The sequence below is a fragment of the Bos javanicus genome, chromosome 5 (genome assembly GCF_032452875.1).
Source record: "Bos javanicus breed banteng chromosome 5, ARS-OSU_banteng_1.0, whole genome shotgun sequence".
NCBI lineage: Eukaryota > Metazoa > Chordata > Mammalia > Artiodactyla > Bovidae > Bos > Bos javanicus.
In genome coordinates, this window is record NC_083872.1 from 33,028,011 (window position 1) to 33,040,258 (window position 12,248).

A 12,248-nucleotide genomic window follows, 5' to 3' on the forward strand; every position below is an offset into this window, starting at 1 on the left:
CTTACCCTTTGAGTGCATTGACAGACTTTGAATTTAGGTAGTTGCTCATTTAGTCCATCAACATCTTTGAGGGTCATCTGTGGGCCAGCAGCATTTAGGAGGCAGACTTACCATGGCAGGTAAGATGAGCAGCTTGATGGTTAAGAGCCTAGACTGTGTACACCCAGACCCGAGTTGCAATCCCAGACCCACGGCTTACTGACTGTATGATCCTGCCCAAGTTGTTTGACCTCTGTGAGCTTGCATTTCCTTGTCTGTTGGATGACCACTGTAACTACCTATCACTTAGGACTGCTATGGCTATTAAATGAGCTACTGTGTTTGAAGCTCTTAGCATGGGACCTGGCATAAAGTTGGTGCTCAGAGTATGGCAGCATGAGGATTATTAAGACCTGCCTTTAGAGAACTTGGGACATTAAAAACCACTGTTATTCATGAAAGACACAGCATGGGTATGACAGCGGAGCGGGAGCCCAGGGTAAGCCGCTGGTCATCCAGAGAATAATGGCAAGGGGTGGCAGGGAGACCAGCAAAGCCTCCTTCGTTCAGGAAGGAGAGATACTGAGAGCACCAGGGCCTGTGTGCTCCTCTGGGAAGCACTGCCCTCTGGTGGCCATGTGGCAAGTTGCAGTTGTCCAAACCCAGTGTTTAGAGCACTGATTGTTTTGATGGACACCCATGACAGTAATCAGTATTTTATTACAAACTCCCTTATTTGTGTATATTTCCTTGCAAGTCACATACATACGTTCCTACACTGTTGCTATGTGATCATAGAGCAACACACAAAGCAAATACAAAACAGGTAAGAAAAATCAGTATAAGTGCTAATATTTTTTTCCTGGACGCATGGAATGGTCTTGTGTACCTTACTTTGAAGACTACTGGTCTAGGGACTGAGGGCTCAAGCATGACTGAAAACCCAGTCCCAGTCCACAAGAGCTGATGAAAATCCACACGAAGATTTCTGTAAGGCATTTCCCAATTTTCAAAGGGCTTGTATATGTATCATATCCTTATAGCCGCTATTTATATCAATGACTTCATTTGACTGATGAGTAGTCACGGGAAATCTTGGTGTCTGCTTTTGACAAAGGAGGAAGCTGGGACTCAGGGAGGCTCCAGCGTCGCCCAGTGTCAGCCTGTCTCCCCAAGACTCCTCTTTCATTGTCCTCTGGCCATGTTGCCCCTGTGCATGTGTGGGCATGCGTACCCATGCATTTAGAACACCTGCCTAGGACTCCAGTGCTGCTATTGGGAGACCTCTTCCAGCCTCCACTCCGCCTCCGGTTGCTCCCTGGCCTCCCTCTCTGTCCCCACCCAGCACAGCTCTGCTCTCTTTGCAGATGCCATTGGCCTGCAGCCAGATGCCCGTGGTGTGGCCACATCCCTGGGGCTTAACGAGCGGCTCTTTGTTGTCAACCCACAGGAAGTGCACGAGCTGGTAGGGCCAGGCAGGGCGCCAGGGCCCCGGGAAGGGCTGTTTTGGGAGTGGTACGGGTGGGTGCTAGGAGAGGGCCACATGGAAAGGAGAGCAGGGCCTGGCTGTGGCTGCTCCTAAGGAGGAAGAGAGAGGAGTGGGCCTCAGCCGATGGAGGAAGTCCCAAGGGGAAAACTGTTGGGAGCTCTCAAGTGGGAGGGGCCCAGCACTGGGGAGCTGTCAGGGCATGCTTCCTTGGGGCATGCCTCCACTTCCTGCAGCACCCCTGCCCTCCTGACGTGCCTCTGGCCCTGGGCACAGACTTTTGGCCCCAGACTCTCTCCCCCAACCGTGCCCCCTGGACTCCCCAGGCACCCCTCTGAGCACTCTTCCACCTGCAGACCCCACACCCCGATCAGCTGGGGCCCACTGTGGGCTCTGCCGAGGGGCTGGACCTGGTGAGCACCAAGGACCTGGCGGGCCAGCTCACGGACCACGACTGGAGCCTCTTCAACAGCATCCACCAGGTGCTGGGGTGGAGCGGAGGGGAGGAGAGTGGGCGATGGGGAGGCCCTGCCCCACGTGCAGCCTCGTGTGCTGGACGCCCTGCCCTGCGTGCTGACCTCGCAGTGCTGCCCCCCTGCCCAGGTGGAGCTGATCCACTATGTGCTGGGCCCCCAGCACCTGCGGGACGTCACCACCGCCAACCTGGAGCGCTTCATGCGCCGCTTCAACGAGCTGCAGTACTGGGTGGCCACGGAGCTGTGTCTCTGCTCTGTGCCCGGCCTACGGGCCCAGCTGCTCAGGAAGTTCATCAAACTGGCAGCCCAGTGAGTGCTGGTGGGCTGGGTGGCAGAGTCCCACGGTGCCTTTACTTAACCCCCCTATCTGTGGTCGGTGTGCAGCCAAGTCTCCCACCCTTGTGCCTGCCTAGGTCCCCTGGAGCCCCTGCCTCCCCACACCATACAGCCCCAGTCCCTGCAAGGGCAGCATTGGCCTGGCCGGGTCTTGTGCTGTGGCTTGGGGGTGGTGTGGGTGTGGAGCTGTGTGTGTGGCTGCTTCCCCTGAGGGTCTCTGGGTCTTCTGTTCACAGCCTCAAGGAGCAAAAGAATCTTAATTCCTTCTTTGCCATCATGTTTGGTCTCAGCAACTCAGCCATCAGCCGCCTGGCCCATACCTGGGAGGTGAGTGCCATCTGCTGGGTAGGTCAGGGCCCCACCTCAGCCCTGAGTCAGGCCCCTGCCTGTCCTGGGGGTCCTGGCTTGGAATGGGGCCCGCACCCCAGAGCAGTGACAGCCCCGCCTGCCTCTCCTTCACAGCGGCTGCCCCACAAAGTCCGGAAACTCTACTCAGCCCTTGAGAGGCTGCTGGTGAGTGCTCTCCGCCCCCGCCACCCTGGCCCAAGCCCCTGCTTCTTCCCCTCCACACCTGTGCCTGTCCTTTGTCACTTTCCGGGTTTCTAACCCTGGGTCAGGGCCTGGTTCCCTTTGGCCTGTGAGTCTGGGGGGCTGGCTGAGAAATGCAGTGTTAGCACTATGGTGGTCTGTGTAGTGTATTATATGCCTCAGCAGGTGTATAGGGGCCCGTGTGGCATTTGCTGCGGCATTTGCTGGCCCTGGGGTCTGAGGTGCCAGGGGTCCACCAGGGGGCCGCTGACCTGCCTCAGGACTCAGGAAGCGGGTCTTGACCCAATTCCCATGGTGTTCTGGGGTCTGTCAGAGGCCCCTCAGGAGACTCAAGGAGGCTACGCCAAAAAACGAGGCAAGAGTTGAGGAGCTGAGCCCTCCACTCCTGGGAATTGTAGCGGGGGTAGTGAAAGGTGTATAGTTTTCAGGAGGGAGCTCATGCAGGCTGCTCTCATTAGCAAGGCTCCAAGAGCTCCTGAGGAAAAAATTCTTCTCCTGGGGCTGAAGAAGTTCAAAGGGGTGTACCCACTAGAGAGAGAGGGAGAGAGGGAGAAACAGGGACAGAAAAGAGTTTTCCATGAATCCTCAGAGCCCCTGAGACAATGTCCATGAGCGTCCTGGGGCCTAATTGGAGGCCAGGCAACCATGTCATGCAGCCCGGCATCACAGCTCCAGGCCCCTCTGCCTGCCGCACAGCCTGCCTTGGGGAGATCTGGGGCCGAGAGGAGGCTGAGCTCCAAGGACTGTGCACACGGCTTCTCCTTGGCGGGTGGGCATTTGGTTATGCTGTGGCACGTGGTATGTCATGGTGTGCGGGACCCTCCCTCTCTCACTGTGGCTTCTTCCCTCTCAGGACCCCTCGTGGAACCACCGAGTGTACCGTCTGGCCCTCACCAAGCTCTCCCCTCCCCTCATCCCCTTCATGCCCCTTCTTCTCAAAGGTAAGGGCACCAGCCCCTGCCCCCCTGCCCCCATCCCATCCGTCGCTGCCCCAGAGTGTCCACCTGACCCTCTGGGTGATTCCAGTGTGCCAACGCCCTGGGGCCACAAAGGTGAACTAGGAGCTCACCGGATAGAAGCAGAGTTAACACATGCAGACAGATGGCTGATGACATGAGGCCTAAGAGATATAAAGAAACTGTTCCAGGAGGTTAGCAGGGAGGAAGAGGGCCGCATAGCGTCCCTGTTATTGGCCCCTTACCTTTCCTTGGCTGCTGGGAGGGGAAGGAGTTTGGGGACCTATGAGCAGAGCCCATCTCTTTGTAGACATGACCTTCATCCATGAGGGAAATCACACATTGGTGGAGAATCTCATCAACTTTGAGAAGATGGTGAGTCCAAGGAGAGCGGGTATCTGAGGCTGGAACAGGTTGGAGGCTGTGACAAGGGCTTTGGAAGGGGCGGGGGATGGGAGATGGTCCAGAGTTGTTCTCAGTAATATAAATATGAAGACTTCCTTTAAAATAGCCCCTGCTTTACTCCATTGCATGCCCTCAGAGGATCTGGTCTCCACCAGGGAGTGCTGGGGTGATGGCCTCAGCTATCTCGCCCTTCAGCCAGAATCCCCTCCCCACCAGGCCTCCTCCTCTCTAAGCCCTCCCTGATTTCTGTCTTCCCAGTGCCTGGTACCCACTGGGTCTTTGGGTGGGCTGGGGCACAGCAGGCACAGCCCCGTCTCCTACAGCCGCTGGTGCCTAGGAGCATTTCAGCTGTCCCCCAGGCCAGGCCAGGGCCCGTCCCTCATATCAGGTCTCATGTCCTTACTTGGCCCCCAGAGAATGATGGCCAGAGCTGCACGGATGCTACACCACTGCCGAAGCCACAGCAATGGTGAGAGGGCAGATCCCCGGTGGGCGCCCCTGAGTGATGTCCCCTTCAAGGCACCAACTTGGTCTCCTCACTGACTCTCCCCTCACCCCCCAGTGCCTCTGTCACCGCTCAGAAGCCGAGTCTCCCACCTGCACGAGGACAGCCAGGCGGTCAGGGTTTCCACGTGTAAGTGAGGGCAGGGGTGGGTGCTGACAAGCTGGCCACGGCTGGCTGGCACTTACAGGCACATCCATACATGAAAGGGCTTCCTCAGTGGCTCAGATGGAAGAGAATCTGCCTGCAATGAGGGAGACCTGGATTCAATCCCTGGGTTGGGAAGATCCAGTATTCTTGCCTGGAGAATCGCATGGGCAGAGGAGCCAGGCGGGCTACAGTCCATGGGGTTGCAAAGCACGATGTTGGTAATGGTTCATAATAGCTGTATGAAGTAGGTAGAGTATTATCCCCACTTAAAGGTATACAGTGGGCTGGAAGCCTTGAAAAAACAGGTAGAAGCCGCAGTGAGGTAGAGCTGGTTAGATAAGCAGTTAGACAGGGCTGGGACCCATGCACTCCTACTCCAGGCCTGTGTTCTTTTAACTGGCCTTCAGTTTGTGTGAAATGGGATTAGTCGTAATCCACAGTTCGTACCACACCATCATCATTATCTTATGCATTTATCTATTCTGAAAATAAGATGAGCCCTTCTGGACCCAAGCCAAGCTTCAGCACACTGACAATAACTTCCATCTCCCTAGTGGTGGTCCCCTTCCCTGTCTCCTTGCCCCTCCCCACCCAGGGAAACCACTATGCTGAATTTTGAGTTACCCATTTCCTTGTTTTTAAAAAATAGCTTGATCGTGTGTACATATAATAAAATATACATATACATATATCTTTAAAATATCTCATATATATATGACAACAAAATATTCTTTAGTTTTCATTGTTTTTGAACTTAGTAAAAGGGGTATTAAGCTGCATATAATTTTGGGGCCCGTTTCACTGTGCTCTTCTGTCCCAGATGGGGGATGGGGTGTCTTCTAGATTGGCTGTGGGAAGTGGCAGGCTGGGTAGCACAAGGTAGGAGGATCGATTTGCCTCTTGGAAAGGGGAAAGGTGGGCTCTACAAAGTGCTGACCGCCCTCCCTGCCCCCCAGGCTCGGAGCAGTCCCTGAGCACCCGGAGTCCCGCCAGCACCTGGGCTTACGTCCAGCAGCTGAAGGTCATCGACAACCAGCGGGAACTGTCCCGCCTCTCCCGGGAGCTGGAGCCGTGAGGAGGGGCTGGGCTGGAGCAGACACTGGCCGCCAGGAGAGCCTGGGGCACGCCGGGCCAGGAGGCCCACGGGCTGGCCGAGCCGGGCAGGGCTCTCCAAGGACTGGACCTGAGGCCCAGGAGAGGGCAGCGTGGGGGCACCTGTCCCCCTCGATGACTGGTGGCCAAGGAGGACCTGCGAATGGAAGCAGCTGGGGCCCAAGGCCAAGGAGTGGGGGACAGAGAGGCCCTGGAGTGAGTGGGAGAGCAGAGCGTTTTCTCTCTTTGTGTTCAATAGAGAGCTCTCCACACCAGGATTTTCCCAGATTCTGCGCCTCACGGCTCTGTTGTCCAGCCGTCTCTGGCTCCTGGCGTGTGTTTCCATAGTGGGCTAAGCGTCTGCACGCATGTGGCAGGAGCAGGCCCACTGCCTGGGGAGGCAGCGGGTGGAGACGGGGAGCAGCAGCGCTTTTCTTTCCACAGCCTGTGCGATAAACAGCTGGGTGTGGTCAGTGCTGTTTGTCCAGGAGAGGTGGTCCCTGAGGAGCTGTATTGTTACCCTAAGTGGACAGAGACGCTGTGTTCCCTGGCCAGCCCCTGGGGGTGGGCCAGGGAGGGCCAAGCCCTGCCCCCCGCCCGGGATGGTCTCTGGGACCCGGCAGGGCTCCACGGCGGACTGCATCCAGGCCTCAGCCCCCTGGTCACAGGGGCTCTGGGAGCCTGCAGCCCTGCGGGGGGCTGGTCCAAGTGGCACTCAGTGGTCCACGGGGGTCTGAGAGGCCGCTCCTTCCTTCCCTCCCCACTCCACTTCCTGCCTTCTGCCTCCGGCCGTTGGGTGGTGCTCTGAGCGGAGGCAGTGATGCAGAGGTGGAGGCTTCCGGGAGTCACGTCTCTCATCAGTGATGAGTGGTCCCGTCAGCTCTATCGGTTTTGAGTCCTCCACATCTCCCCTGGGAACCAGCCTCACCGTGAGGACCCTCCTGCCCAGGGACCCTCACATGAGGAAATTCCAGGTGGGACACCCCTCTCTGCTCCCGTGGCCTCGAGCCTTGGCAGGGTGCGGTGCCTGTCTGACCCTGAGAGGGACTCTCGGCCTTGGAGATGCCCTGGTGCAGGTTCTGAGTACCAGGGCCCTGGGGCGTATGGAGGAAGCGGGCCCCACACCCGGAGAGGGAAGGCAGCTGGCACATGCTCAGGGGCTCAGGCTGAGCACCCCCTTCTTCCCTCACCCCTCTGCTGCCAGATCTCATCCCTGAGGTCATGGACACACACTGCCTCCAGAAAGGGTCAGAGCTCTTAGCAGGAGGCAGCCCAACTGGGGGATCATACCTCAGGTTTCTAAGTGAATCTGGGCAAGTCAGTGAACAGTTCACCTCCATTTCTCCATTTGTCAGATGGGTGTGAAGATCCCAGGTCAGCACTTAGCGACAAAAAGGTAAACGGCTGCTCTGCCTCTGCAGCTGAGGTGACAGCTGAGGGCTGCCCCATGTCTGCTGCCTGTCGGGGGCAGCATCTCCTCGGAGGAATTAGGGGAGCCCACTCCCCAGGGAGAGCCTGGGATAGAGCAGATAGCAGGGTAACCAAGCCAGTGCCCTTACCCATGGGTGGAGATGGAAGACCCAGGGGCAGGGAAGCTTCCAGAGCTGAGTAATCATGACATGAGGTGTGGACCCGGTGAGTCAGGACTCCAGAGTCTTTCTTGTCTCCTAAACCTGTGTCAAAGTTTCGGCCAAGTCCAGACCAGCCAGCTGGACGGCTCTTCTGCATCCTTTCAGACCCAGGGGAGACCAGCCCTGTGACAAGGAGTGGAAACCAACCGTGGTGGGCATCTTCCATTGGCATTTTTCTTTTTCTTCCCTGTGGTCACACACATGTCCCCAAGGAGCTTTGGTAGTGCAGGAATCTCCTTTCCACCTCGACTGCCCTGCCACCTCCAGCTGCCTCAGTCTCTGGGGCAGGACACTTTTTGAGCTGGTCCAGGAAGGCCTTGCCAGGAGAACTGTGCCCGGGGCAGGCAGGAGGACACATACTGGGAGCCAGAGACCCCAGTGACGGGACAAGCCACCATGGAGGGAAAGGCTCCAGTCACGGTGGCCTCTTGCTCTGAGGGCCAAGTCACCTGTCTCCCTGGCTGCCCAGCTATGGGGTGGATGGGTGGCATCGCTGTGGGATCTAGCAGGCCGGGCTGTGTGCCGCCCGTTTCCCAGGGTGTGTCCCACCTTCAGGAAAGCTGCAAAGGGAAGAGGAATTCATGGGATGCTGAAAGAAGGAAGTGTAAGGAGAGGCCTTTTAAAGATATTTTACCTCAAAGGGGGGAAAGCAGAGAGGGAAAGTGTGTATTTTATGAGGAGGAACAGAGTGGGTGATTCCTCCTCTCTAAAACATTTACACACACACCCCTCCCTTACCCTCTAATCCTTAGTTTTCCTGCCAACCCCCAGGGTAGGCTGGGGACCAGGCCAGGACTGTAATTATGGGGTGCACACCAGGGAGGGTCCCCCTCCAGCAGGACCTGGTGAAGGGGTAGGGCAACCTGGGGAGCCCCGACCCTCTGGCTGCTCCTGCTTCTCTCTCCTCTGTCCCCGACCTCGCTCCAGGCGGCACAGACCTGGAGCTGAGGCAGCTGCCGCCCCCTCCATCGCATCCAGCGGAGTTAGAGTGGTGGTGGTGCAGGCACATCTGCTTTCACGGTGCTCCTCGCGGCCTCCATGCTCCCCGCGGCTTCCGTGCTCCCGGCAGCCCCTGGCTGCACTGAATTCCAAGCAGCAAAGATGACTCTTCTTAATGTTGCTGTTGTTCGCAGTACTTACCACGCTAATAGATTTAATTTTGAATAGTGTTTTCATTATTTCATCTATTATTTTAATTTTTACCCTGATGATAAGGCAAGTATTTTTACTTACCCCTGTTTTATAAAAGTCAGACTGAGGCACACAAAGATTTGCCTAAGCTCACATAACTGGTTAATAACAGGGTGGGCAGGTGAAGGACCTGGATGTGTATCAACCATGCCCATGCCATGGGCCTTCCCATCCAAATCTTTCCCTCATGTCCCTGGAGGAAATGCAGAGATAATCTTGCTGAACCCCAACATTGTCTTCTTTTCTGGGACTAGACCCTGCCTATAAATGTCTCCTTCCAGGTGCTGCAGCGATAAAGAATCTGCCTGTTGATATAGGAGACACAAGAGATTCAGGTTCAATCCATGGGTCTGGAAGATCCCCTGAAGGAAGAAATGGCAACCTGCTCTAGTGTTCTTGCTTGGAAAATTCCATGGACAGAGGAGCCTGGTGGGCTACAGTCCATGGGGCCTCAAAGAGTCAGACACGCCTGAGAATGGCACAGCAGTCCCTCCTTTTATTTTGAGGTACTGTGAGCTTGGTAGGGTAGTCCTACATATGAGACAGGGGGTTATGGCCCCCTGGAGCAGACCACCCAGCTAGGGAGACTGATGCATAACAAGGCCGGCAGAGGGGAGGAGATGCCACAGAGGGCAAGTTCAGACAGCGGTGGATGCTTGGGGCCGTGGGATCTCACTACTTGCCTCTAAGCACTCAGGCCCACAGCTGCTCCCCTGGCTGCAACCTTCTGGCACCCCTGAGCTGTGGATGCCTGCCTGCACAGCTCTGCCTCCCAGACTTGGAGTGCTCTGAGCTCATCACTGGCACCAGCCACCCAAGTATCAGTGTGGTGGCTGGTGCCTGGGACAGTCTCTGACTGGGCCATTGTTCTTCATCTCTCCTCCCTTCCATGGACCTGTAGGCCAGAACATAAAGGCATTCCAGAATGTGTCCTCAGACCTTGCCCCTGCCCCCAAAGTCCTGGGCTTCTCACATGAGGGCCAAGGCCATGGGCTGGAAATAAGCATCCTCTTAGGCCCATCCGGTTGCCCCAGCCAAACCAGGCACCCCTCTCCGAGACTCTGGGCTCTTCAAGACCCGAGCATAGTCTAACCTGACAGTGTTCTGAAATGGGGCTACCATCCTTCCCAGCCAGCCGCGTCCGACTGCCCTGTGCTTTGAGAGCTCATCCTTCCCATGCCTGCATGTCATAGGGCAAGTGGTCTTGCTGGGGCCAAAGGGCTGCTGCTGCTGCAGGAGTTTGGGCCAGGGGACCCCCAGAAGGAGGAGGACGGCTGGGCTTGGAGCCCAGACCCACGTCATGTGGGAAAGAGTAAGATTCTGGTTTTTGTGTGTGTTTAGATTCTAACCAGGATGGCCCGTGGGCCAGGGAGCCCAGGGCCTTGCCTGACCCTGCCTGCCATGCTATTGGCCTTTGAGGAGGGCCTGGGCCTCAGTTTTCTCGCTGGTGTGTAAGCTGTGGGCAGCTGGAGCTGCTTCCCAGTTGCTGAGTGAAGGAGATTGCAAGGCTTTCCTAGCACTCAAGGGACTCTAGCCAGCACAGGGGTGGTGAGAGGGCAACCTTTGCTGCGTCCTTGGCAACAGGACATTTAAAACTTACTCCACTTCCCAGAAAAAGTGCTCTGTAAACCAGAGCTTGAGGTAGCACAGGCCGGTGTCAGGGCAGTCCTCCCATGGGTGGGCAGTGGCCTTGGGCAAGTCCCTTCCTCTCCTGGGGCCTGAGCTTCCTTATTAATAAGCAGGGATTTGGATTAGAAGGGCTTGCGATATTTTCTTGCAACTGCTGTATTTGACTTAGCTTAAGGCATCACATGCGATGTGACCCTCTTGGGTCGTGAGAGTGTGGACCCTCCCCACTTCCTGAAAATCTTCCCAGTGGTGGCCCCCAGCCAGACTGCCTGTGGGAGGGACAATCAGTCACAAAATTATTTATTTGGTTGTGCTGGGTCTTAACTGCAGCATGCAGGATCTTCAGTTGCAGCATTCAAACTCTTAGTTGCAGCATTTGGGATCTAGTTCCCTAACCAAGGATCAAACTTGGGCCCCCTGGACTGGGAGCTTGGAGTCTTAGCCTGGACCACTAGGGAAGTCCCAAGCACAATTTTGTTAGAAGCATTCTCAGAGAGTTCTCTGCCCCTAAATATTGCCTTCTGCAGCCTACTTGAGTTCCAGTTGTCTCTAGGAGGTCCCTGTTACATAGGTATGTAACTTGGGAGAAAAGAAGAGAAGCAAAAGGCAAAGGGGAAAGGGAAAGATACACCCAACTGAATGCAGAGTTCCAGAGGATAGCAACGAGAGACAAGAAAGCCTTCTTAAGTGAACAATGCAAAGAAATAGAGGAAACCAATGGGAAAGACTAGCAATCTCTTCGAGAAAATTGGAGATATCAAGGGAATATTTCATGTAAGCATGGGTACAATAAAGCACAGAAACAGTAAGGACCTAATAGAAGCAGAAGAAATTAAGAAGAGATGGCCAGCATATACAGAAGAACTATATGAAAAAAAGTCTTAGAAACTGGATAACCACAATGGTGTAGTCACTAACCTAGAGCCAGACGTCCTGGTGTGTGAAGTCAGATGGGCCTTAGGAAGCATTACTACGAACAAAGATAGTGGAAGTGATGGAATTCCAGCTGATGCTGTGAAAGTGCTGCACTCAATATGCCAGCAAATTTGGCAAACTCAACAGTAGCCACAGGACTGGAACAGGTCAGTTTTCATTCCAATCCCAAAGAAAGACAATGCCAAAGAATGTTCAGACTTCTGTACAATTGTGCTCATTTCACATGCTAGTAAGGTTATGCTCAAAATCCTTCAAGCTAGGCTTCAGCAGTATATGAACTGAGAACTTCCAGATGTACAAACTGGGTTTAGAAAAGTCAGAAACCAGAGATCAAATTACCAACATTTGTTGCATCATAGAGAAAGCAAGGGAATTCCAGAAAAACATCTATTCTGCTTCACTGACTATGCTAAAGCCTTTGACTGTGTGGATCACAACAAACTGGACAATTCTTAGATGAGAATACCAGACCACCTTACCTGTCTCCTGAGACACCTGTATGCAAGTCAAGAAGCAACAGTTAGAACTGGACGTGGAAATTAAAAGATGCTTGTTCCTTGGCAGGAAAGCTTTGAGAAACCTAGACAGCATATTAAAAAGCAGAGACATCACTTTTTGGACAAAGGTCCATGTAGTCAAAGCTATGGTTTTTCCAGTAGCCATGTAGGGTTGTGACAGTTGGACCATAAAGAAGGCTGAGTGTCGAAGAATTGATGCTTTTGCGTTGTGGTATTGAAGAAGACTCTTGAAAGTCCCTTGGACTGCAAGGAGATCAAATTAGTCAATCCTAAAGGGAATCAATCCTGAATATTCATTGGAAGGACTGATGGTGAAGCTGAAGCTCCAATACTTTGGCCACCTGATGTAAAGAGCAACTCATTGGAAAATACCCTGATGCTGGGAAAGATTGACGGCAAAAGGAGAAGGGGT

At 54.7% G+C, this 12,248-nt stretch overlaps 1 protein-coding gene across 3 annotated transcripts in view; it reads left to right on the forward strand.

Moving 5' to 3' along the window:
* RAPGEF3 (Rap guanine nucleotide exchange factor 3) overlaps nucleotides 1-8,731 on the forward strand; it is a 32,537-nt gene extending 23,806 nt beyond the window's left edge. For all 3 annotated transcript variants that reach the window (XM_061416340.1, XM_061416339.1, XM_061416338.1), the window contains exons 19-28: nucleotides 1,347-1,444; nucleotides 1,822-1,947; nucleotides 2,069-2,250; nucleotides 2,514-2,604; nucleotides 2,740-2,790; nucleotides 3,680-3,767; nucleotides 4,093-4,157; nucleotides 4,602-4,656; nucleotides 4,750-4,821; nucleotides 5,796-8,731. In XM_061416340.1, the coding sequence (XP_061272324.1) occupies nucleotides 1,347-1,444; nucleotides 1,822-1,947; nucleotides 2,069-2,250; nucleotides 2,514-2,604; nucleotides 2,740-2,790; nucleotides 3,680-3,767; nucleotides 4,093-4,157; nucleotides 4,602-4,656; nucleotides 4,750-4,821; nucleotides 5,796-5,914 (947 nt within the window). In that variant the 3' untranslated portion in view covers nucleotides 5,915-8,731. The remainder of the gene's footprint in view (nucleotides 1-1,346; nucleotides 1,445-1,821; nucleotides 1,948-2,068; nucleotides 2,251-2,513; nucleotides 2,605-2,739; nucleotides 2,791-3,679; nucleotides 3,768-4,092; nucleotides 4,158-4,601; nucleotides 4,657-4,749; nucleotides 4,822-5,795) is intronic.
* Nucleotides 8,732-12,248: the final 3,517 nt, after the last annotated feature.